The sequence below is a fragment of the Megalobrama amblycephala genome, linkage group LG19 (assembly GCF_018812025.1).
Source record: "Megalobrama amblycephala isolate DHTTF-2021 linkage group LG19, ASM1881202v1, whole genome shotgun sequence".
In the NCBI taxonomy this organism is placed as follows: domain Eukaryota; kingdom Metazoa; phylum Chordata; class Actinopteri; order Cypriniformes; family Xenocyprididae; genus Megalobrama; species Megalobrama amblycephala.
Window position 1 is genome coordinate 11,151,080 of NC_063062.1, and position 27,343 is coordinate 11,178,422.

Consider the following 27,343-nt stretch of genomic DNA (forward strand, 5'->3'; position numbering starts at 1 on the left):
AAAACGAACTGTTCGAAAGAACCATTTCGTAGAAATGAGTCTGACTTCCCATCACTGACACTACACAGAGCGTTCATTGATCCTCTAGCTATCTCACACTGATTCCAGTCAGTCAATGCTTTCACTTCTCAGTCACACGTTTACTTTCGTTATCAAACACTGGCTGGATCTGTCTTTGTGTGTGGATCGACAAAATGTTGATTGTTGAAGTGTATGAGAGTACGAATCATTTACTTCTTTACTGAGAAGTAAAGCACACACACTTCCCGTGTAGTCTTTGTGTTCGGCCTACGGATCAGTGCCGCTGCATTTACCGACATTTCTCCGCTTTGCCGGGTGAGTACATACTTGTCTCTGGTAAATTCACATTGTTTAATGATAGCGACGTGTTAGTGTGTGTGCCAAGCCAAACAAAGGCTTTTAATTGATGTTTTGTTCATCTGTTTGGAGGTGTGGCTAGTTATATGGTTGCTAACGTTAATTTCTGACATGATAAAAAAAGGCTGTGTTTCAAGACCTAGTGAGCTGCCTATTTAGACACCATTGTTGGAAATATATCCACGTCAGTAACATTTGGGCATAGGCATGTGCGATTTAAAATCAGAATGTGGATTAGGAGACAGTAGGCAGGATGACTGACTGAGTCACCATTCACTTTCATTACATGAAAATTCACAATGAAAGTGTATGGTGACTTACGCTGTCAGGCTCAAACCATCTACTTTTTGTGTTTCACAGAAGAAAGAGAGTAATACAGGTTTTAAACCCTCAATGACAGATTTTTATTTATAGATGAACTGTCCCTTTAAATGCTGCCTACGTAGGCAGCTCACTAGAGTTTGAGACGCAGCCATAAAGACTCAAGTTTATTGACGCTAATTTACTGAAATGACAGCGTGCTGTTTATAAGCTTTCAGCGGGTTTGTAAATGTCAGTGATTGTGTTAAGTGTACACTGGTCAGTGTTCATTCATGTGGGAGTTTATTGTTGTGTTTTTAATGGGGTTTTCGTAAAGTTGTTTGGTGTGCTAGCTGTTAGTTAGCCGCTGCTAACACTGACAACTGTATTCGCAGATCCTAGCAAGAATATTTCTCTAGTTTATGTATGTTTAATGACATACTGCCTGCTGTTTGATGTGATTATTATACATTATTATTAATAACTGTGTTTAATCTATGTATATGTTGGTTAATATCAAATTAGGCAGGTTGTGTTTTAGATATTAACTGGGATAACTGTGCTGTACTGGATACTTAGAAACTTTATAGCAAAACATTGTTCACAAGACAAGTCCTGGATATTATTGTAGCTAATAATATAATCAATAATGTTACAATTAAACCAATAGGATAATATAATATAGCATTATTAATCAACGATATAATAATAATAATTACACATTCATATAACAAATGTTGACCAAAGTCAACATATATAATTTTTGATTTATATGCCATGATTAGATTAGTGGTTTTACTTTGACAAGCTATATGAAAGAGCATTTTGAGCATTTTATTTACATTTTGCATGTTTGCATGGTCCTGTTTTCTGTCCACACTGATAATAATTTGATGCATAATCTTTTCCAGGAGTGAAAGCCTCCCAGACTGTAGGATGCGTGTTGACTGCACCATCAGCTTTGCACGTCTGCATCTGGCTGCTGATGGTCTGCAGTAGCACAATGACCGACACGTCTACTCGACCCGTACCGAGACACCCTCTAAAGTCCTTCCAATGATATGATAGTAGCCACCTGGATTGCATTCTGTGCCAGCAGGAGCCTCGTGCGGGTTCTACGACTCACCGTAGAACAGCTGCAGTCAGTGCAGTTTTGGCCCAGCCTCTCATCCGGTGGAGCCATGGGGAACAGCTGCGTGTGCAGAGAGGACAGTGATGTGGAGGAGGGATCAGCCCCTCGCAGGCAGCTCAGGCGAGTGGATAACTCTGTGTCTGATCCCCCAGAGGCCAGAGGCAGCCGTCCCAGGGACCCTGTTCGACCGCCCCGGCGAGGTCGAGGACCGCACGAGCCACGTCGGAAAAAACAAAACGTGGACGGTTTGGTACTGGACACGCTGGCCGTCATCAGGACTCTTGTTGACAAGTGAGTGAACCTTCAATGATGAGGGGATTCGCAGAGATTTGTCATTAATTCTGGGTATGAATATGACACGCATGATGCGTGTCATATCAATTTCAGTTCCCCATTTCTTGTGCGTCAGCAATAACATCACTCCATCTTCGGCTAAAAGCATCGGCTTGCTGTTGAACATACATTTCCATTGTGGGCTTTTTTCCCAGTATTATCGTTTACCACAGGGATGACAGCATTTGCAAGAGCTTTAACTTTTATATTAAAGCAGCTTTAAATGAGCAGATCTTGTCGAGTAGCCTGGCAGAGCTCCGTAATGAGCATGCCATTATTTATTTATTCAGTTGTTCGCACAGCACCACATTTAATCTTAATGTATTGCCCAAGACAGCAGCTTGAGATAACAGAGCTCTTCTTCATGTTTCTTTTAACAATTTGGCTTGATATCAGAGTCGCCAGTCACTCTTCCTCTTTGTCACATGTTCTTACACCTTCCTACACAGCCGGCCTACAGTTATCTAATGATGGATGTTCACTTTAGACGAGAAGTTGTTCTATGCGGCCATCAGATTTGGTGTCTACGTTATTGCCTGCTTATTGCCTGGTTATCTTAATAGTTGATAGTCACCTTCTGTAGAAAATCTCAGATTACCGAAAACCCCCCACAAATTTATATAAAAAAAATTCTTAGGCTAAGAAAATTATTTTTGTTTCCCAAGGAAAAACACCTAAAGGACACAAGAGGGAGTGTCAGCTTTTCTTTTCTTTTCTTTTCTTTTCTTTTCTTTTCTTTTCTTTTCTTTTCTTTTCTTTTCTTTTCTTTTCTTTTCTTTTCTCACAGCTGGAATATATTTTGGTTGCTCAACCACATCCTTTGACAGCAGTTTTTTTACATGCTTGCACCTGAAACTAGGGCTGGATGATATAGCTATGACAAATCTCCATAATTTCAGACTTTTGAGGATCAATATTTGTCGCCATTTTTATGTTTTTACTCTGAAATTCAGTCATTCAGAGGAACCTGGTTTCATAACAAGCAGTTTGATCTAGCAGTGTTCACAGTTTTGCTTTCATTTGTATCGCCAGCAAGATTATCACGGATATAATGTCCACCCCTACTTTAAACTCAAATACACACCTACAGCTCTGTCCTTGATTGTGTTAGGCCAGTGGTTCTCAACTAGGGGCCCCGGGGCCCTCTGGGGGGGGGCCTCAGAAATCTTCCAAGGGGTCCACAGAAAGACAAAATAATTTTATTATATTTTTAAAAAAATAAATAAAAAAAAAAAATTTGAGCTGAAATATATTTTTTCCTCTCAATAACTAGCTATTGTTTTATTGAAAAAGATACAGAATCAGAATCTTGAACCTCACAGAATCAAAGTGAATCATCTTTAATTAATTTAAAGGATACTTCACCCAAAAATTAAAATTTTGGCATCATTTACTCAACAGAATAAAGAAACTCATACAGGTTTAAAACAACATGAGGGTGAATAAATGATGCCAAAATTTTCATTTTTGGTGAACTATCCCTTTAATATATAAACAATCCTAGTTTCTGTTAATGAAGAAGCTTTATTGGGGAAAGGGGGTCTATGTTATCTAATGATGGATGTTGGGGCAGGGTGTTGGGGAGGGGGTCTATGAGTCAAAAAGGGTGTTGGGGGGGGGGGGGGGGGGCTGTTCTGTACAGAGCAGAAAATCAGTGTTTCTCTAACTAGAGCATATCCCTGTGTGACCATTACACAACAATCACACAGCAGTCAGACACCCTAGCTGGGGGCAGTAGACCTCTCTCACTCTCTCTTCGACTCTCTTCTCTTTTTCAACCACCCTCATAGCTATCTTTTCCTTGTCCTCATTTGCTGTTTGAAAACATCACCCCTAATACCCACCAACCACTGATTTATGAATGACAAATGAACCACACTGGTGTCACTCCGCAGAGTAGAGGCAAATTTATTTTCCCTGCTTAAATGTCTCTGTGGTGTGTTGATCGTGCTGGGCTCCCTCCAGGAGCACCTCAAGGGATTTTGCTATCGCTGCTTAGATTTACTGTTGCAGACCCAGGCTGCAAAATGGATGCATAGACCCTAAAGCCAAAACAACCCCAGCGGCGGCAGTCTGCCCTCCAATAGCAATCCGTCATGTGTCGCACAATCACCCATTATACCATTAGGCTTTTATAACGAATGTCTAGAGCAGCCAAGGTCTAAATAAGATGCTTACACCCTCATGCACCCAGGATATGAGACACAGTAGCAAACACTTTCTAGGTTGCTCTACTTTTTTGACTAACTTTTGTATTTGTTCTTTTTTTGTTTCAGTGACCAAGAGCCGCCGTACTCCATGATCACACTGCATGAGATGGCAGAGACAGGTTAGTCTAAGACACATAAAATGCTGAAACCCTAGTATAAAAAGAAGTACCTTCTATAATTTCAAATCAAGACATGATTAAGTTCTCTTCACTAGGTGTAGAGACTGGGGCACTCAAGAATTACCCATGGGTTTTTATTAATAGGCGAAGATCCTCCTTCATGTCTTTCATGTAATGTTTCTTTGACTATTAAGCATATTCTGTTGAATTTAATTTTTATGATGCTGCTAGAAAATGCTTTTATTCAGAAACATGCTTGCATGGAATATTTGAAAATGTACCATTTTTATCTTATGTTAAGTTGAAATGCTTTATATAATGTACATTTTATGGATGATACTGACCATTTTTGCCATGTAAATAGCCATGATGCTAACATGGCGTAAAAACTTAATAAACAAACAAAACACATAAAATGCTGAAGCATTTGCATGTGGGCTTCAATTCTGATATTCTTAATGCTATATGCTAATATAAGCGAGTTCACTTTCACTTGTTGCTAATGCTTAAATCATCCATTTGTCTCAACCAAGATTGCATATGGGTTGTGGCGACTCACGAACTCCTCTGATTGGGAGGATTAAAGTTTATTTGCTATAAATATTGGTATTGTAATTACAGTTGTACTGTTAAGTAGTTATTATCATTATTATTTTTTTCTTAAATATTATATAAGGGACCTATTACGCTCCTTTTCACAAGATATAATACAAGTCTCTGGTGTCCCCAGAATGTGTCTGTGAAATTTCAGCTCAAAATACCCCACAGATCTTTTATTATAGCTTGTCAAATTTGCCCCTATTTGGATGTGAGCAAAAACACACCATTTTTGTATGTGTCCCTTTAAATGCAAATGAGCTCCTGGCCCCCTTTCCACAAGAGGGCAGAGCTTTAACAGCTCGTGCTTCAGATACTCAACAACAACAAAGCTGGACAATCTCATGAAGCAAAAATGATGATTGTCAGTAATGGTGTTTAGCCTTATATTGTTCAAACCAGAGTCAGACACTGATGGAGAGACTCAGGAAGAAGTTACAACTTTTAGAATGCATCTGGACGTTTTTGAATGGTTAGTGGATAAATTTATGTAGCTAGTCATGCTAATTTTTTGTGCAAATTTAGCATTGAACTGATCCTCGTTTGTGAAGCAGTCTGGTGTAAAATAATTTGTGCAAATATATAACACTTTACTGACTTTCTTCGGCACGTTTCCTTCATAATTGAAATTCAACCACGGTGTCCTGAGTGACTTTTTTTTTTTTTTAATCACATTTTAAATTGCAATCACAATTTTTATCATAAAAATGGCAATTAACCCCCTACCCCCCAATCATGCGGCCCGACCACCTCCTGAAGTGATCGGATTGCTATCCACCTAATGCATCTTTGAGAGCCTTTACAGTTGGTGTAAACCCACCCCTAAAATGCATGAAGAGAGCAATCTGTTAGCATTCTTATTCATTCTTATTTCAATGTTAGATCATTCTTAAAACTAACCAACCTAGATGGTGCCATTTTTGCTTCACAGGCATTCAAATTTTGAACTGATCACCTGAGCTGTAATTATTGCCAAATAATCTGGAATTGCAGGAAAATGACAATGAGAATGCGTGCAGTCAGAAGCCCTTCACCTTCATTATTTTCTGTCTACTTTATCTACTAAAATATAAAGCAAAAAAGTTAAATGTTGAGTTTTTTAGACCGAATGAGTAGCTACATTTGAATAGTTGTCAGTGGAGAAACCATGTAGTTATCAGCCTGAGGTAAACCAGCCAAACCTTGTCTCCCTGGTTCCCGGCTTGTTTTTTTTCCATCAGGGGAACAAGTGCAGCTTGTTGTGACCCTCTGGCTACTGATTAAGTTATTAGGATGTTAATCTAACAGCGGAAGCTGTGGAAGCTCTGTGTGTATTAGTGACGGCTGTTTTTGAAGTTTGGCTCGTGCCCTGTGCTGCCATTGTCATGCCGTCGCTCTGTTCTGTTGCATTGGCTGAAGTTAGTGGGTCACGGCTCAGCTGCAGACTTTAAAGTCCCTCAGAGCCTCACAACTGCAGGAACAAAGACAGTGTATGATTGCGTGTGTATGAGCTACGCTGCTTGTGCTTGATTACAAGGGCAGTGCATTGTTGTTTCGTTACTTACCCTTTTTGCATCCAAATTTACTGTTTTTTTTTGTGTTTGTTTTTTAAGTTACTCATGGATGTTACCTGTACTGCTGTAATGTTGAGTGGCTGTTTGGGTCTGTTTATGGACCAGACTCTAATCAATGGTCAAAATTTAGCAAGGTCATGTGCAGGTCGCCAACTTTCCTCTTTTCTTGAGCCATTGCCAAAGCCTCTGTGTCTGTTGATTTTATTTATACGTGCATCTGTTGCTCCGAGCTGAGCCTGCATGTTGTGGTTTGAGACTCTGTGGCGTCAGGTGGCTGCTAAGAGCTTCATGCAGGAGTAAACAGGTGGAAACGTTACCCTGGGCTTTAAGACTGAGATCAAAACTCCCTGAAGAGCTTTTCAGTGTAGTATAATATGTAGTAATTTTAGCGATTTATCTCATTTGGTCATCATCATCATCATAGACCATCTGCTCTCAAGATGTTGGCATTAGCCATTGGAAAAACCCATATCAGTCGAACAATAACTTTCAGTGGTGTTTGAAAGCATAGTCATAATAATGGCTCTGTAATACACAAAGCATGTCACATAGACTGAACTTTTGTTTGATTTTCCCCATCTTCTTTTGTCTCTCTCGCTCTCTGTTTCTCACCATGTAGATGATGGCTGGTTGGAAGTGGTGCAGTCTTTAATTAGAGTAATCCCTCTGGATGACCCACTAGGACCGGCCGTAATAACCCTGCTACTGGATGAATGCCCTTTGCCCACCAAAGTGAGTTCACATCTGCATTACCACACAACATTGACTGCCGTATTATTTTTCCATCTCTGTTTTCACTAATGGGCACTAATGTAGACCTATTTTTGCTAGCACTTTGAAAATGAACCACAACATTTGCCTAGCATTTGAGTGTATGCTGCTTTTGAGTAAAATCTCTCTCTCTCCTTCTTTAATTGATATCAGCAGATGCTTTATTTTTGGCTATGGAATGTTTAATTTTCCCATTTTATGTTGATACCGAGATAAAAACTGTTTATGGTTTCTGTTTACAGTTTATAGTTCATACAGAATTGCTCATTAAGGCAGGTTTATGTATATAATGTTTTTTGTGCTTGATGTCAAATTTATCATTCATTTGTTATTAATTATGTCCTTATTTAGAAAGAGTAAAGAAAAAATATAATCAAATGACATGAAGTATCTTTTTTTTGTAAAGTATTTAATTCACTAGATTATCTATGAGGTAACTATATTATGATTATATATCATTAAGATGTTTTAAAAGAATATTATTCTTTTATTCTTCAAGTATGCACTAAATTGATCAAAAGTAACAGTAAAGGCATTATTACAACATTTCTTTTTCAAATAAATGCTATTCTTTTGAACTTTGTATTCTTTAAAGAATCCTGAAAAAATGAATCAGGGTTTCCACAAAAATATTAAAGCAGCACAACTGTTTTTAACATTGATAATAAGAATTGTGATATTGTCAAACACCATATCAGAATATTAGAATAATTTCTGAAGAATCATGTGACTGCTGAAAATTCAGTTCTGCCATTACATGACATTACATTTTAAAATATATTAAAGGTGCAATGTGTAAATTTTATGATGATCTAGTGACAGAAATGCAATATAATATACATAACTGTGTGTTCAGAGGTGTATAATGAACCGTTATGTTTTTATTACCTTTAGAACAAGCCATTTCTATCTACATACACTGCGGGTCCCCTTATGTTAAAGGGATAGTTCACCCAAAAATGAAAATTTGATGTTTATCTGCTTACCCCCAGAGCATCCAAGATGTAGGTGACATTTTTTCTTCAGTCGAACACAAATTATGATTTTTAACTCCAACCGCTGCCGTCTGTCAGTCGTATAATGGCAGTAGATGGGAACTTCATCTATAAGAGTAAATAAAGCTTGCTTGGACAAATCCAAATTAAACCCTGCGGCTCGTGACGACATTGATGTCCTAAGACACGAAACGATCGATTTGTGCGAGAAACCGAACAGTATTTATATCATTTTTTACCTCTAATACATGACTATGTCCAACTCCGTTCATGACTCCTTTAGTGATGTCTGATCGCACTCTGACAGCGGCAGTGATGTCTCGCGCATATACTTCAATGAGTGTCAGACATCACTGCCGCTGTCAGAGCGCGATCAGACATCACTAAAGGAGTCATGAACGGAGTTGGACATAGTGTTCTACTGAAGAAACAAAGTCACCTACATCTTGGATGCGCTGGGGGTAAGCAGATAAACATCAAATTTTCATTTTTGGGTGAACTATCCCTTTAAGTCGCCATTTTGCACCGGCATGTTTCTACAGTAGCCCTAAACGGACAAACTGCTCTACTGAGCACATTTGCTTGACTGGCTACTCTCTGCTGTCTCAGACGACGACATCTTTGTCCTGTGTTGGCCACCGTAGCTTCTCTATATTTCAATTTGCAACCTCACCGCTAGATGCTGCTAAAATTTACACACTGCACCTTTAAAATAGAAAACATTTGTTTTAAATTGTAATAATATTTCACAATATTACTTTTTTTGTATTTTTGATACAAAAAATTCAGCCTTGGTGAGCATAAGAGACTTCTTTCAAAAACATAAAAAATTTTGACCCTTTTAAAAATTCAAGCATTGATGAAGAGCTCATTGTTTTGTCAGGATGCTCTGCAGAAGTTGTCGGACATGTTGAATCTGAGTGCTGCTGTGGCCCGTCAGGATGCCCTCATCCCAGCCAAACACCGCAACACCACAGCAGTCCTGGGCTGTCTGGCTGAGAAACTGGCTGGTGAGGGACATGCATATGCTCACACACAACACTACATTTGATGTCCAGTTATTTCAAAGAATTACATATTAAACACCAGATTTTAGGATTATTAAAGGTGCCCTAGATTCAAAAATTGAATTTACCTTGGCATAGTTAAATAACAAGAGTTCAGTACATGGAAAAGACATACAGTGAGTCTCAAACTCCATTGTTTCCTCCTCCTTATATAAATCTCATTTGTTTAAACGACCTCCAAAGAACAGGCGAATCTCAACATAACACCGACTGTTACATAACAGCCCCAATATTTGCATAATGCCAGCCCACGTTTCCAACATTATGAAAGGCATTACACAAGGGCAGCCAGTTAACGTCTGGAGCTGCACACAGCCGAATCATCAGACTAGGTAAGCAAGAACAACAGCGAAAAATGGCAGATGGAGCAATAATAACTGACATAATCCATGATAGCATGATATTTTTACTGATATTTGTAAATTGTCTTTCTAAATGTTTCGTTAGCATGTTGCTAATGTACTGTTAAATGTGGTTAAAGTTACCATCGTTTCTTACTGTATTCACGGAGACAAGAGCCGTCGCTATTTTCATTTTTTAAACACTTGCAGTCTGTATAATGCATAAACACAACTTCATTCTTTATAAATCTCTCCAACAGTGTAGCATTAGCCGTTAGCCACGGAGGACAGCCTCAAATTCACTCAGAATAAAACTTTAACATCCAAATAAATACTTTACTCACATAATTCGAAGCATGCATACAGCATGCATGACGAACATCTTGTAAAGATCCATTTGAGGGTTATATTAGCTGTGTGAACTTTGTAAATGCGCTGTAATATAGTTGACAGCTCATGTGGCAGGGAGCATGCGATTTAAAGGGGCGGCGCCGCGTGTAAATCAGTGCATTGTTAATGATGCCCCAAAATAGGCAGTTAAAAAAATTAATTTAAAAAAATCTATGGGGTATTTTGAGCTGAAACTTCACAGACACATTCAGGAGACACCTTAGACTTATATTACATCTTGTGAAAAAGCATTTTTGGGCACCTTTAAATAAATCCTAGATCTGTTGCATCTCGTTTTGCGTCATCTTTGCACTAGCATGTTGCTCTGAAGCTAAAGAGCCGAGTTTGCAGTCTGTGAAGACCTGTCACGCCTGAGCATGCTGCAGGCTCCCTTAGAGGCCTGTGATTTGACAGTTCTGCTGAGACTGCAGCACACAAACGCATGCACACACTGTCCAGTTCTCTCAGTTTCAAGTTATGTGCTTCTGTTTTGAAGGTCAAACACATTGCCCAAAGGAGTCATTTAGTTAATACTGGAGTTCTTCATCTTGTTTCTTTTCCGTCCACAGGTCCAGCGAGCATTGCGCTCCTCAGCCCTGGAACTCTGGAGTACTTACTCGAGAGTTTGGTGAGAGCATTGAGAGTTTTTAATACACATACTGACTAACAGGGTAGATATTAAAGTGGTCACATCATGGGAAACAGGATTTTCTTTCCTCTTTTGAGTTAAATTTGTTTCATATGTATTCTGTAACATTCGCAAAGCAAAGATTACTTGTCAGTTCACTGAGAAGACTTGCAAAAATAGAGTAATTAGAAGTCAGTGTGGTAATATTAATACTTTTATTCAGAAAGGACACATTAAAATGATCAAAAGTGACAATAAATACATTTATAACGCTGTAAAAAATCTATTCTTTTGAATTTTCTATTCATCAAAGAATCCTGAAAAATAAATTAATCAGGGTTTCCACAAATATATTACGCTGTACAAGAGTTTTCAAGATTGATGATAATAAAAAATGTTTCTCGAGCACCAAATCAGCATATTAGAATGATTCCTGAAGGATCATGTGACACTGAAGAACTGAAATAATGGCTGCTAAATTTCAGCTGCTAAAATTCAAAAAGTGTAGAGTATGGCCCCTTCAAAGCTCAACTGAACAGTGTCTCATCCCAGTATGGAGATCATCTTAAAGAGATAGTTCACCCCAAAGTTAAAATTCTGTCATCATTTACTCACCATCAAGTTGTTCCAAACCTGTATAAATTTCTTTGTTCTGCTGTACACAGGCAGATATTTGGAACATTGTTTGTAACCAAGCAGATCTCACCCCCATTGACTACAATAGTATTTTTTTCCTACTATGGTAGTCAATGGGGTGTGAGATCTGCTTGGTTAGACATTCTTCCAAATATCTTACTTCATGTACAGCAGAACAAATTTATAAAGGTTTGGAACAACTTGAGGGTCAGTAAATAATGACAGAATTTTCATTTTTGGGTGAACTATCCCTTTAACTCCTTTTTATATTAATGCTATAGTTTTTGTTTTTATGCTGGTATTATAGCCATTAATGTGGTCTTTTTTGGTCTTCTAGAGTTCTGAAGCCCATCCCACTGTCATGCTGTTTGCTCTCATCGCTTTAGAGAAGTTCTCTCAAACCAGTAAGTCTAACTGGTGTCAGTTCAAAATGTTCAAACAGGAACTTTTTGGAAAAAAGGTACTTTAATGAAAGCCTGTCTTTGTCTCAGGTGAGAACAAGTTAACAGTGTCGGAATCATGTATCAGTGACCGTTTGTCTGTTCTGGAGTCCTGGGCAGATCATCCAGACTACCTAAAGCGTCAAGTGGGCTTCTGTGCCCAGTGGAGTCTTGATAACCTCTGTGAGTAACTTTCATTGCAATGGCATGCATAATGTTTTTTGAATAGTAATCAGGACTTTTGGTGTTTTGTAGCTTTTACTGAGACTTTTTAAATGAAGAAGAACCTAATCTTAGAATTTTTTTCAATTTCCTTCCGAATTGCTATAGCATAGTGGAAAAAAAATAAAAAATTAGCTTAACTATTTGTATTTTGTGATGATTTTGTAGATTTAAGTCGAATAATATGCTTCTATGTTCTTTCCCATAGTTATTAAAGAGGGGCGGCAGTTTACCTATGAGAAGGTCAACTTAAACAACATCAATGCCATGCTTAACAGTAATGACGTCAGTGAATATCTCAAGATCTCTCCTACTGGACTTGAGGTAAGAGACAAACTATTATTATTATTATTATTATTATTATTATTATCCTGCTAAGTGGGTTTAGATGTTGTAAGATGTGTCCACCCGTTCATCTTTGGAACACAAATGAAGATATTTTTAAACAAATCTGAGAGATTTCTGTTCCTCCATTGACAGCTACGCAACTACCACTTTGATGCTTCATAAAGAGATTGTAAAACTAATCCCTATGAATTTAGCGTTTTAATCCAAATTTTCTGAAGAGACTCGATCGCTTTATATGATGGATAGATTTAATTGAGGCTTTTATCCACATATAAACATTGATCTGTGAACATAAACAGAAGCTCAACTGTACTTGCTTGATGCGTGAGAACAAACCTCTTTAGTTCATGCGGAAGCTCAAACGTGAGGCGTAACACGAGAATGAACCTCATTGGTTCTCACTCGTCAAGCAATCATGCTTGAGCTTCCATTTATCATATTTGATGTGTGCGTTCATGAATGTTTACATGAGAATAAAAGCCTATGAACTTTTTGAAGCGTCAAAGTGGTAGTTGCATAGACTGTCAATGAAGGGACAGAAATCTCTGATTTCATTAAAATATCTTCATTTGTGTTTCGAAGATGAAAAGTCTTACTGGTTTGGAACAACATGAGAGTGAGTAAACGATAAAAGATTTTTCATTTTTGGGTGAACTAACACATTGGTTCCCAAACCTTTTCTGCCAGGCCCTCCTTGCATAACAATCTGCTGACTGTACTCTTCCTTAGTCTTATCGTGCCCCCATTTTTATAACTCTGGGCCCCACCTAGGGGCCTTAACATGTTCACTTATTGTGGAAAAACAGCTAGTTATAACCATAAATACAAGTATGTATTGTGATTAGTTTATCCCTCAATCTTAAAAATGTATGTCTAATGTGATCAGCCTTTTTTTCCTTAGGCACGTTGTGATGCGTCATCATTTGAAAGCGTCCGCTGCACGTTCTGTGTGGATTCGGGGGTTTGGTACTATGAGGTCACAGTCATCACCTCTGGCGTCATGCAAATTGGCTGGGCAACCAAGGACAGCAAGTTTCTCAACCATGTGCGTTTCTGGTTATGTTTAGATATTTGTGCTTTCTCTCATTCTTAGTTTTATGTTCTCAAATTGACATGAAGTACACAGAGTTTATATGAACATTCCTATTTGATCTACAAAGTGCTGAGAATGTAATTGCATTAAATTTAATTTGATTGAATACACACTACAATTCAGAAATTTGGGGTCACTATAATATTTTGTTGGTAAGAATTCGAGCACGGTTGCACAATGAAAAATGACAGTAAAGACAATAAATGCTCTTCTTTTGAACTTTTTCTATTCATCAAAGAATCCTGAAATAAATGTTCACACAAAAATATTAAGCAGCACAACTGTTTTCAACGCTGATAAGCATATTAGAATGATTTCTGAAGGATCATGTGACACTGAAAATGTAGCTTTACCATGACAGGAATAAGTTATGTTAAATTGTAATAATTTTTCACAGCATTACTGGATTTGACTGTATTTTTGATCAAATAAATACTGCCTTGGTGAGCATAAGAGACCAATTTTTTGGTCTCAATTTTACAATTTCAAAAGCAAACTGACCCCAAACTTTTGAGCGGTAGTGTACATTTAAAATAATTTGAATTGTAACTAATAATTGATATTATTATTTTGTGTGTATATAATTTTTTTAAATGACAAGTGGCCTGTTATATGCAATTATTATTATTTTTAGGTATATTAAAAACAAAATAATTGGTTCTTTATCACATAAATGAAGAAAGAAACAGTAGTGAGGAGAACATATGTGTGTTTGTACAGGAGGGTTATGGGATTGGAGATGATGAGTACTCGTGTGCGTACGATGGCTGCAGGCAGCTGATCTGGTACAACGCTCGCAGTAAACCTCACTCCCACCCCTGCTGGAAAGAAGGTTTGTGCGGAGCTTCCTGTTCAGCACCCAAGTTCTTCAATTTTATTGATGATTGCTGACATATAGTGTATTTTATCATTTTGAGAAAAAAGTTGTTTGTGAGCAGTGTTCTCTGGAATTTCTAGGTGATGCCATAGGCTTCCTGCTGGACCTCAGCAAGAAGCAGATGATTTTCTATCTAAACGGACACCAGCTGCCTCCTGAGAAGCAGGTGTTCTCCTCCGCCACGTAAGTAAGACTCATTTCCTTTACCACAAGACTCGAAACAAGTGTTTATGGAGCTTTTTGAACACTTGCTTTACCTTTTCTTAGGTCTGGCTTTTTCGCTGCAGCCAGTTTCATGTCCTACCAACAGTGTGAGTTCAACTTCGGAGCCAAGCCCTTCCGCCATCCCCCCTCCATCAAATTCAACACATTTAATGAGTTTGCCTCGCTCGCATCAGACGAGAAAATCATTCTGCCCAGGTTTGCACTGTTTATTAGATTTCTGTACACAGGGCACATTATAATGACTGTTATGCGAATGTGAATAATGCATTCGTTATCACCTAAAGCAGGTGACTCATAGCGTTCATGTCACATAAAATTGCTCTTTCTCTGTCTTTTATTTCAGACACAGGCGCCTGGCTTTGCTCAAGCAGGTTAGCATCAGAGATAACTGCTGCACCCTCTGCTGTGACCAGATGGCAGACACTGAACTGAGACCCTGTTTGCACAGGTACAAAGTTCACTATATAGAATCTGTGTTTACACCACTGGGTTTATGGGTAAACTAAAGGGATGTGATGGAGGCTCACAGTCTGCTCAAGAAAGCTGGATTGGTGTGCTTGCCTGAATTAGAGTAGATAAAACCAACGGTTGCTATGAGAATTAAGAAATTTAGAACATATTTGTTCTAGATTTTACCTCTTGCATTAAGCCAAAATGAGCGAAGTAAGATAATAAACCTATTAGGAATTTAATTTTAGTGTGTTATTAATGAACTCCATAGTAACGTGATATTTATTGTTGTATGACTTTTTTCACAACAGCAAGTAGCTATTTTTCCTGAAGTTAAAATGCCATTCGTTTTCATTAGTCGGACTGATTTAATGATAACTTGTAAACTGTTAAAGACAGACCTACTGTGAGCTGCAAGGTTCTTAATCAGTGTTATTTGCTTTTAAGCCATTAGCTTATGTTTTCAACTTATTTTTTAAAAAGTTGTGTTTAACAGTGTAATTCCTGTTGGAAAAACGACATGATTCTGCAAATATGGTTTCTTTATATATTAAACATCTTTAAATCAATAATTTGTTTCTCCATCCTTTTTTTCTTTATTCATTTTTTCATTCGATTATGTCACTGGCAATTCTTCATTGGATTGTAGTTCTTTAACTCATTCCCTCTTTTATTCATACCTTTTTTTCTTTTTGTCTGATTTTTAAATACTTTTTGTTTCAAATAAATTTTTAAAACGTTGTGATTTAGTGCATAGCTGGTTGAATTGCTTCATGGCTTATAACTCTTTAACGAAGACTTTTTTTTTTTTTATTTCTGTTGTAAAAATTAATGGGAAAAATACATCCAGAACCAACGCCACTGAAAAAGTGTGTGGATACTGTTGCATTCTTTGACTAGGGATGTAACAGTATTCAAGTCTGACTGATGCTGATAATTATTTTCACATACTGCCAATGACTAATAAGTTTCCGAATTAAAATGTATTTATTTATTTATTTAATCTAAAAGTTAAATCTGTTCTTTTAAATGCTACAAGTGATTTTAGGAATTACAACATTAAATTATAATGAAAAATAGATATTCATTTTGAGATTTGCTAAATATGGAAGAGGATTAGGGCCAAGCAATGATAAAAAATAAAACCATCTCGAGATTAAAGTTGTTAAATTATGATAAAAAACTTGTTAAATTTCGAGAAAAAAGTCTAAATAAAATGTTGAGAATAAACTAGTTAAATTACAAGAAAAAACTCGTTAAATTACGAGAAAAAACTCATTAAATTTCGAGAAAAAAGTTGAGATAAAATGTTGAGAATAAACTCGTTAAATTACGAGAAAAAAGTCGTTAAATTATGAGAACAAACTCGTTAAATTTCGAGAAAAAAGTTGAGATAAAATGTTGAGAATAAAGTCATTGAATTACGAGAATAAAGTCATTAAATTACGAGAATAAAGTCATTAAATTACGAGAACAAACTCGTTAAATTTCGAGAAAAAAGTCGAGATAAAATGTTGAGAATAAAGTCATTAAATTACGAGAATAAAGTCATTAAATTACGAGAATAAAGTCATTAAATTACGAGAATAAATTCGTTAATTTAATGACTTTATTCTTAACATTTTATGTCGACTTTTTTCTCGAAATTTAACGTCATTTTTCTCATAATTTAACGACTTTTTTCTCGTTATTTAATGACTTTATTCTCAACATTTTATCTCGACTTTTTTCTCGAAATTTTACGAGTTTTTTTCTCGTATTTTAATGAGTTTATTCTCAACATTTTATCTCAACTTTTTTCTCGAAATTTAACGATTTTTTTCTCGAAATTTAACAACTTTAATCTCGAGATGGTTTTATTTTTTTTTTATTATTGCTTGGCCCTAATCCTCTTCCGTGGCTAAAGGTTATATTTAACGGAGTTATTAAAATACTAGGATTTTTAAAGATAGTTCACCCAAAAATAAAAAATGTTGTCATCATTTACCCTCAAGCTGTTCCAAGCCTGTATAAGTTTCTTTCTTCTGAACACAAAAGATATTTTGAAGAATGTCGGTAACCAAACAGTTGATGAACCTCTTGGACTTCCATAGCATTTTTTTTCCATATTATGGAAATCAATGGGGTCCATCAACTGTTTGGTTACCCATATTCTTCAAAATATCTTCTTTGTGTTCAACAGAACAAAGAAATTTATAAAGTTTTGAAACAACTTGAGGGTAAGTAAATGAAACAATTTTAATTTTTGGGTGAACTATCCATTTAATTGAGCATTAGATGATGGAAAAATGGTACAAATGTAAAAATAAAAGAAATGTTGCATGTGCAATGAAATAAAGTTACTGATATGGTGCATCTCTATTGATATATCCCAAGCAAAATTCCTGTTTCAACGTGAAAGTACATCAACTCAGGCTAGAAAACTGTGCTCGTAAAGTAATTTCATGGGACGTTTAAACCTGTTATATCACCGCTTTGTGCTGAGCAATTTACTCATCTTTTGTTTCTTTGCGTCATTTTTTTCAGTGGGATTTGTATGGAGTGTGCCTTACAGCTGGAAACGTGCCCACTGTGTCGCCAAGACATCCAGACACGAGTCAGACTCATTTCCCACGTGTCCTGACATCAGCCCACCAACCCTAGATGTGGACTTTCCCCCCTCAAGCTTCCATCCTGTCCAGTCCCCTCTGTCTGAGAGATCAACCTGACCAGTCGAATCACGATGCTGTCTCAGGATTGGATGCGGCAGCGTGGACCTTTGACAGATGGAGTAGACCTTCCTTAAAACTGGAAGGAGTAAAAACTACACTGTTGCACTCCAAGAAGGCCCCAGTTAGAGGGCTGTTGAGCAAACCCGGAGGTTTAAATGCTTCTGGGAAATTTTAATCTGCTTTTCCAGGAACAGATAAAATATGGAGCAAATGTATCCGTTACATGCTGATCTGTCTTTGAGTCTCTCCCCTCAAGCTCTGGTCAGGGTCTACTGTGTTAAATATATGTGACTTTTTTTTTTTTTTTTTTTTTTTTTTTTTTTTGAATTCCAAGTTACAATCTCGACAGGAAACAGCAGTAGTGTCTTAACCACTTTGTTTCCTCTTAATGTTCATGCCTGCCTCAGAAAACCCATTATTCTGCTCCCATCAGACTTGATTGTACTTGAAACTGTTCTGGTTTGATTGCCCCACATTCTGAATATGATTGCAAAATGTCTTGATGAAGCAAGACACTGTGATTTTTCTTTTGTTTTTTTAAATTAAATAATAGTATTTTACATTGATGTATAATACAAAGTCCATTTAGGAATAAATGAAGCCAAATTACATTAGGTAAAACGACAGAATTGAGTGAGAGCTGATTCCATCAGACTAAAAGGCAATCCTTAAATGAGATTTGGGGTAATTTCATGTGTTTTCGGCCATGGTTAATGCACATATCAGTGTCCTAATGCTGCTGATGCTAAATGTGAACTTTCTTAGCAGTTACAGAGACTGAAATCTCCAACGCTCCCAAAGATAAGAGAGTATGATTGAATTAAGAATCTTTCATTTTTTGAATTGTGATGTTTGTAATAAATGTCTGTTTTATGTGTTGCACAATTCTCGTTATGACATTATTTACTCATTTCAACGGTAATTTGAATGAATTTAATGCACCCAAGAGCTAAATGGAACTTTAAAGCCATCTGTTTAGAATTGCATTTCTGATTAACTAAATGATGGCTGCACGCCTCATAGTCCTTAGCATACTCAAATAAACACAACATCTTCACATAACCTCTATTTAATTTGTAAGGACTGAGCAGGCTGTGTAGTGACGTCATTGGTCTCTTCGTTTGTCTGCCTGTCCGATAGGAGGCGCCACACGCTTCCTCAAAATACACTTGTTCATCGAAAGGAAGTCAGATCGAGTGTGTAGCAGGTCCTTTGGCGGAATCCTTGAGCAGTGATTTCGAATTAACCTCTATTATCCATAATTTTCATCTAAAAATAATCTTAGTATTAACTGATCTCGTCAGAGATGGCAAATTAATCAATTTATCGCGATATAAAGTAGGAACGTAACTGAAGATTTACGTAGGTAAGATGGGCTTCACAACAACAACAACAGTGTTTTCATAACAATAGTTTGACAAACATAACAAATATAAAACGTTATGTTAACATTACATAGGTTTGTTTGATTAAAAATAATAGTTTAGTAGACGCTGCATTTGCTGTGCAACCTAAACTCAATTGTGTCTAGTGCGGCGCGATATTATGTAAATGTAGGTTGTTTATTATAATTTATAAGCTGCAGTTCATTTAGAAGAAGTCAAATGTCGTCGTGGGCGCAGAAAGCTGGGGGCAGAAGACCACCACTAAAAGGAGGAAGGTATGTGAAGAAGACGAGGCTTTGTTTTGCATGCCTTGGCCGCATTTCTGGGCTATATCAAGTCTTTGGCTATATGTTTTTGGAACATTTGAAGTGTTAATATTATTTTTTGAAGTGCTGTCTTGCTAGGCAACTCACTAGGTTTTAACACACAGCCTTCTTTTTACATTTCTTATGTTAGGTTTATTATAATAATGTTGATTTGCTCCATGCAGTGTCCCAACACCCCTTTTTCGAAGACCACCATATCCAATGAGGGAGGACAGAAAAGATGACCTTCCTCAATCTGAGAGGTGACTTAAATGTGACTAAAAGAGTGTTATTTGTCACTAAGTCAATAAGGTGCTTTTTTCTGGCTTTAAATCCCTTATATGGGATCTTTCACATATCTGTTTTCTTCCAAATATACATTTACTTTTTGTGAGCATTTCATTACTGATCTAAACTCAATCTAAAACCTTTACACCCAATCATACCTCATTTTCAGTTTTGAAAGCTTAGAAGAACGGACTGACTACTCGGGCACGGCCGACTATGAGCATTCACCACATCAGTCATCTGGTATTATTTTTCATATAATGATTTTTCAATAAATAACTTGATTTCTCACTGCTACTGTTGTTTCCACTATGGGAAATCTTTTCTGAGCAACTTTGTGTTTATCAGCTGTTTCACCTGAGGAGTATGAGGCATCAGTTCAGCGCACTGCCATATACGAGAAGTTCTTCCAGCAGCTACTTGGAGATGGTGCTAGACAGCCTGCAGACTGTGTTGTCCTGTCGGTGAACAACCAGAATGTGTGAGTAAATGCCTCAAGTAGCAGTAAAATTCAATATTATTGCGTGAAACATCCTTATTTTTTCTATTAAATGGAAAGGCAATTTTCAGACTTTTTCCTGAGTTAGCACAAGAAAATATGGGACATGTTTACCCATTTTGTGCAATGCTAGTTTAGTTTTCTCTAAAGTCTCTGTTGTGTGAATGTGCTTTGTTATCGTCAGCTGTTAGACTGATGGCTTTTGTCAGGATTAAGATGTGTATTCATCCTTGAATTCTGATGGATATGCTATTATTATATAAACCAGTGTTCTAAATGTTCATAATTGAGCAAATCTGTCCACTATTTAACAAAAGTCTCTGTTTTTTTATTCTTTACAATTCTCTCAATATCTCCCTATAATCTTTAGAAATTAATACATAAAAAATCCACTAATATTACTATTTTACACTGCTAATCCAGCGGCAAAAACACTAAACATGATAATCAATCACTGACTGTTAAAATGAAACCATTGAGTATAACATTTAGGCAAACTCTAGAAGTTGTCTCCAAAAAGAAGTTAATTTAATAATTAAAAAAAGTTAATTTGCAAATTGTGTAAATTATATATATCCAGCAAATCAAACATGCATGTTTATACCCTGTGGTCTCACTAAAAGAAAAAAACAAAAAACAAAAAAAACAAGCAAAAAACCAAACAAAATATATGACTTCTGAATCCTGATCTCAAAGCTGCGGAAACACATGGTGGGACAAATCTTGCATCATTTTATGGTAACACTGCATTATATGTTGCATTCAATTTAAATCTAAAGGCTAACGGGTTCTTTAGAGCCCTTCCCCCCAAAAAAAAAAATAATAAAAAAAAAAATATATATATATATATACACTGCCCTCCAAAAGTTTGGAAACGCCCTAGAAAAGTGGGGTTTTGGACAATATTGGCATGAATCCTTTTTAATTTGTGATAATTTTGCACTGATAAGGGACAACACAAACTACGAAAACATATTTTATTTCATTAACCGTTTGTACATAGAAAAAACTTAAATTTTCGATTCATCAAAATATCCACCATTAGCAGCTATCTGACCTAAACTGGGCTCTAGTTGGTTCATTGTATTCTAAACTTAATTGGCAATCAATTGTTGAAGCTATGAAGATGTGCTGACCCAAAAATCTTTTACAAACCTGGGCCAAGTTTAAAGCAGTAACCAGGCATCACAGCTGGCAAAGGGGCATGTCTGACTTTGACATGTATATATTACCATTATTATGTAATCAAAATGAAAATTATTATTGCTGGTCTTCAATGATAATGTCAAGTTACTTAAATGTATTTGCACCAAAAAATGATAAGGATTTATGCTGATATCGTCCAAAACCACACTTTTCCAGGGGTGTTTCCAAACTTTTGGAGGGCAGTGTATATATACTGCAGGGTGAATTTGTTTTTTTATTTGCACATGACTGAATTATTCATGTACATTTTCAGTCTCCTACACAAACTTTCACTTTTTTCATGAAAGAATAAATATGTCCAGACATCTATCTATTAAAAAACTAAAATTTTAACCACAATCCTTGTTTATTTAACAAAATACAAAGGAACTTTTTTGAGAAGTGGTGATATTCAAAATGTTCATTAATCAAGCCATATTTACATAAAGTAATTATACAGAAACACAACCTCTAAAATATGAAAACCTCAAACAGTTCTACTAACAAAACACATGGTTTTTAATATACCTTAACTAAAATGCATATTTATTTGTTTAATAATAGACAGTTATTGACACACAAAATAGAGAGTCCCATTTATATGATCTTGATTAATATTTCTTGTCATAAATGTGTTGATAGAAGTATTTAACTTTTCAATCAAATCTATTTTACAATATTTGTACACTATATTGGTCATTTATTTGTGTAAATTTATGTAAAATGATGATGATATTAGTATGTAACTTTTTAATTCATATTTAAACTTAACATTTATCACTTATTTTGATGTCTTTTGAGATTTTTTTTCTCAAAGACTAATACCTCACGCAAAAGCATTTATTCAGCTAAAACAAATCACACAACCTTATCTCATTTTCTAATGTTTAACACACTTTTTAAAATGCTAAGCAGATTTGTGTTGGTTTATTCATTATTCATTAAGTCTCTACCCTTTCATTACTGCATATATACATAAACCAGGCCACACCCAACAACCTCACATTTCCTCACGTCATGCCCTGAAGCATGGTGCTCAATAACCAGATCTCTTCTTCTTCTTTCAAAGGGATTACCCCAAATCGATAGGCCAGTGTTTGCAGGAACGTGGCCTCTCGGTGGAAATGCTTTACCTGCAGGTGGAATCAGGCCTGACCCGGGCCCTCCAAGATGTCCGCTCCGACGGTTCCCCCTTATGTATTCTCGTCGAGCAGACTAATGTAACACTCTCCTCGTGCACAGTAATCATATTTTCAGAGTCCCTCAAAAGTAAGTCCCGACTCCCACAATTTATCTCCCAATAAAACCACTTTAAATGTACTTCGAACAATAATTAAAGAAGAATAATGGCTACAGAAAAAATAACCTGGGCTTGGTGGTGGGCATTTTTATAATTTTTTTTTTTCATGTGATAAAATACAAAACCTTACCTAGAAATAATTTACTCCTGTTATTGCACCAAAAATACATGAATTGATCTATTCTAAAAATATACTGTACAGCCCAAAAAGATAGTTAATTTATATAAACTGCAAAAAATGTCAATGTCATCTCACTTTACAAAAAGGCTGTCATCTCAATGTCATCTCACACAAAAAGGCTGATCTTGTGACACTAAATTGCAAACACACAAACGATCTTAGAGCAGAAACTATTTTTTAAAAATGTTTTTACTAACCTTAGGGGGAAAGAAAAAAATCAAAAGGAATTTAAAACTGTTTACTCTCTAAAAGTTTTTTTGAACTGCGTTGCGGCCATATCTCAGTTGTTGTTGTTTTTTTTCCCCCCAAAGTTTAGAAGAAAAAATAAATTCACAATCCCCTAAACGAAACCATACAATAGCTTGTAGTTTTGCAGCAGTTTTGGCTGACTGTTTTACACAAATAATTCATCAATGTAGTGTTAGGCACACATATGTAAAAACATCTAAACAATCACATTAACATCACATTAAAATAAACAAAATACTCAAACAAAAGACTTGCTTTTTTCTATTTTCTAATTCTGATATTATAATAAATGCCCACCACTTGATTAAAAAAAACACTGTTAATAATATATAAAATAATATAGTTCAGATGTTTATTATTTTTATTATCAATGTTTTTTATTTTTTTTTATTTCTGTAAAACCTCACCTTGTTGGTAAGTTCTCTTAAGGCTGGCATACACTTTTCCACATTTTGAAACACTAAGCATCATACACTTACAAACTTTGGTCGAAACAACTAAGGATCACACACTACCAGACTACCAGTCGTTTCAAACACAACAGATGTATGACAAATGAAAACTTGTGTTCTAAAATCTGCTCAAAATATCAAACATGTTTGACATCCTCCGAATGGGTGGAATCAAAAATCTGAAGCTAAAAAACTAAAATCTAATGTAGTGCATTCCAGCCTTTACTCTAAATATAATACAAATTGTTCAATTGTTTTACTCTCAAAATGTTACTTCAATATTGAATGTATTAAAGCGCAGATCCATTCCTTTTAAATGCGTGAACTGAACTGTTGAATTTTCACAGTGTAGGAATTTATTGTCAAGACCGATTGACATAGTGAACAAGACCAATGATCAAAAGTATAAAACATTTCTCATGCACATTGCCTTCATATTACACACGGTACAATTTGTCCAAAACAACTTTTAAAAGCAGTCTTATATAAACATCTAATCTGTTAAGTGTCCCTTAACTCACAAGCGAGCTCATGAATGTGTCCTTTGAGCGCTTACTGAATTTTTATGTGGTAATTGGGTTAAGCAGTGGTTGCCAGACTGCAGCGTGTTGCTGATGAGGTAGAACTCTTGTGCACACTGCTTAGACTGCAGCGGATCACACTGAGCACCATATGTAACCCCTCTCCCTCCTCTGGCTGACCCTTCCTCTGCCTCTCTGCAGTTCATCGAAACATGCCCAAAGAACAGGCCATGGAGTTTGTGTTGGTGGAGTTTGGGCGCTTGAGCGGTTCGCGGCGGGTGCTGGACCCCACGGAGGCAGCGGCACGGGCGGCTGAGCTGACGGAGGACTACCTGGAGCGTGGCAAGCTGGAGCGCCACACTGTTCCCTCTGCCACCCGCCACCTGCTCTTTCTCCTGGCCGAAGGTTTGCACCTGTACCCAGAGGAGCTCAGCACACTGACGGAGTATCTTCAAAACCGCCAGGACCATCTGCAAGGTGAACATACTTCCACATCCTGGCCTAGTTACATTTATGTTGTGTTGTCTTTATAACTGTGTAATTCTCATGTTGCTCTTAATTTGTGCAATATAATATAATCATCTAAACTAGATGTATTTATGAATGATAAAATACAATGCACGTTGTACACAATTTATTCTGTCACTAGCACTTTATTTAAAATAAATGACAAATTATATGTAAAAATTGTATTTATTAATTATTTATTACTTTACTGTTATAATAAAAATAATCGTATCCATTTAATTTTGTGTAATAGCGTAATTGTTTAACTTATATATTCAATTTTATATATATATATATATATATATATATATATATATATATATATATATATATATACACACACACACACACACACACACACACACACACACACACACACACACACATTTAATCAACATAAACGTATTTATAATGTATTTATAAATTATGAAATTCAGTGCACATTGTACACAATTTATTTTGTCACTAGCACTTTTAAAATATAAATATTTAAAATAAATGATAAATTACATATAAATGTAATTAATATAATCTTATCCATTTAATTTTGTATAATATATATATATATATATATATATATATATATATATATATATATATATATATATATATATATATATATATAAAATTTAAAATATGAATTATTTATATAATTCATTTTGTATTTTAAATAATGTATAAATGAATAAATATTTAACTTATTTAATTATTAAATAATTATTATAATAAGAGCCAAAACAAAATCATTGCCAGTCTATAGATTGCATTTTGAACGAAAATATTCAATTTTTTATATATATATATATATATATATATATATATATATATATATACACACACACACACACACACACACACACACACACACACACACACACACACTTAATCAACATAAACATATTTATAAATTATGAAATTCAGTGCACATTGTACACAATTTATTCTGTCACTAGCACTTTTAAAATATAAATATTTAAAATAAATGATAAATTACATATAAATGTAATTAATATAATCTTATCCATTTAATAAAATATATATATATTTATATAATATTATAATATATATTTATATAAAATATATATATAATTTAAAATATGAATTATTTATATAATTAATTTTGTATTTTAAATAATGTATAAATGTATAAATATTTAACTTATTTAATTATTAAATAATTATTATAATAATAAGAGCCAAAACAAAATCATTGCCAGTCTATAGATTGCATTTTGAATGATGGGAATATATATATATATATATATATATATATATATATATATATATATATATATATATATTATATTTCTATATAGAAACATTATCTCTTTATTACTTACTTGTTCCTTACTTTCCCAGTATCTTCCGCTGAAGTTGAGAGTGAGGTTGCTCCCATGATAAACAGCCTGCCTCCAGGGTTAGGAAAGCCTCCACCACTTCTGCCTGCTGGTTCTGGACCACCACCAAGAGAGCAGACGAACCCACCCTCAGGGTCAGGAGATGCACCCCCAGGCCATCACATGGGATTGCAAGGTACAGAATGAAATACAATGATGCATGAAAAAATAAATATATACTGGATTTTTTTACATTTTTTTAAATTCATACAAGAATTTGTGGAACCTGTTTGTGATACTTATGTGGTATTTGAATATAGTATTCCCTGTGTTTCCAGGCTCATATCCTAAGACGAAACCACCTCCTTTGCTTTCAATGCATAACCTAAAGCCACCTTCTCACAGACCAACTGCCCCCCATAGTCTTTTACCCTCTCGGGCCCCTTCAGTCTCTCATGGTCCTTCATTTAGTCCTCAGCCATCTAGGGGGCCAGCACCCACTCACAGTCTTGATAAGCCACAACCTCTCTTAGGTCCAGCACCTACTCACAGGCCATCTCCCACCCGTGCCCCTTTGCTTGACACACCGCCTCTTGGTTTCCAGTCCTCTCGAGGACTATTGCAGCACCCGGGCTCTCATGGATTGCTAAAGACACCACTTCTTTGTGGACCCCCACCGCAGAATGGACCCCGTGGTCCTAGAGTACCACCACCTTCACTCAGGAGCCTTCATATGGGAGCCTCAACAGGTCAGCACTTTCTCATTTATTTGAGTCTATTTAGAGCACTATTGGTGTGGAAGGACCTGTCACTAATTTTTCTTTTGGTTCCTTTTGAATTTTTCAGGGCCACGGCCGCCACGACGCCTGCTCCCTTGATTTTTTTTTTTCTCAGGACACCCGATTAAATCATAGGCCGATATTGTCACGCGGGACAATATTAAAATTACATATTGGACTTTTTTTTTTTTAGGAATTTGCATTTTGTGTTTCTTTCAGGATTCCGTGAGATGTTTAAAGATGTACTGATATGGCAAAAGCCACAGTGGTGTTCTCTTTATTTCCACAAGTGTAAACAATTTTTTTTAGAATAAATCTGAAATGTTTCAGTGTAATAAATTGTGTTTTCAGACTGTATTTAACAGCACTATTCTCTGTACAATGATTAGATATATTTCAAATACAATTTTTGGTACGAGGCAATGATATAAGGCTATTTAGAATGCAGATGGATGGTAGATGATTCTTGAACTCCAGGGGCCATATTTACAAAAAGTCTTAATGTTTTTAAGATGATTATAAAAAGAATATAAAAATGT

General features: G+C 35.9%; 2 protein-coding genes across 7 annotated transcripts; both read left to right on the forward strand.

Moving 5' to 3' along the window:
• The first annotated feature begins 21 nt into the window (after window positions 1-21).
• rspry1 (ring finger and SPRY domain containing 1) lies at window positions 22-18,701 on the forward strand. 4 transcript variants are annotated; one of them, XM_048168301.1, is made up of 15 exons: window positions 22-336; window positions 1,590-2,101; window positions 4,420-4,472; window positions 7,242-7,354; window positions 9,272-9,398; window positions 10,756-10,814; window positions 11,788-11,854; window positions 11,942-12,073; window positions 12,321-12,436; window positions 13,362-13,505; window positions 14,274-14,385; window positions 14,511-14,613; window positions 14,698-14,850; window positions 14,999-15,103; window positions 17,632-18,701. In XM_048168301.1, exons 2-15 carry the CDS (start codon window positions 1,740-1,742, stop codon window positions 17,726-17,728), a joined length of 1,743 nt encoding a protein of 580 aa, XP_048024258.1. In that variant the 5' UTR covers window positions 22-336; window positions 1,590-1,739; the 3' UTR covers window positions 17,729-18,701. The 4 variants fall into 4 exon arrangements, with proteins under 4 accessions (XP_048024258.1, XP_048024259.1, XP_048024260.1 ...); XM_048168302.1 differs by lacking the exon at window positions 22-336 and adding an exon at window positions 806-930; XM_048168303.1 differs by lacking the exon at window positions 22-336 and adding an exon at window positions 810-920.
• A 266-nt stretch (window positions 18,702-18,967) lies between these two features.
• Window positions 18,968-27,139, forward strand: si:ch211-216l23.2 (uncharacterized protein LOC565061 homolog). Of its 3 annotated transcripts, none has more exons than XM_048168307.1 (10): window positions 18,968-19,182; window positions 19,396-19,476; window positions 19,692-19,769; window positions 19,964-20,037; window positions 20,143-20,275; window positions 22,548-22,747; window positions 24,383-24,658; window positions 26,048-26,221; window positions 26,364-26,774; window positions 26,872-27,139. In XM_048168307.1, exons 2-10 carry the CDS (start codon window positions 19,421-19,423, stop codon window positions 26,901-26,903), a joined length of 1,434 nt encoding a protein of 477 aa, XP_048024264.1. In that variant the 5' UTR covers window positions 18,968-19,182; window positions 19,396-19,420; the 3' UTR covers window positions 26,904-27,139. The 3 variants fall into 3 exon arrangements, with proteins under 3 accessions (XP_048024264.1, XP_048024262.1, XP_048024265.1); XM_048168305.1 differs by having other exon boundaries at window positions 19,402-19,476; XM_048168308.1 differs by having other exon boundaries at window positions 19,411-19,476.
• The last annotated feature ends 204 nt before the right edge of the window (window positions 27,140-27,343 follow it).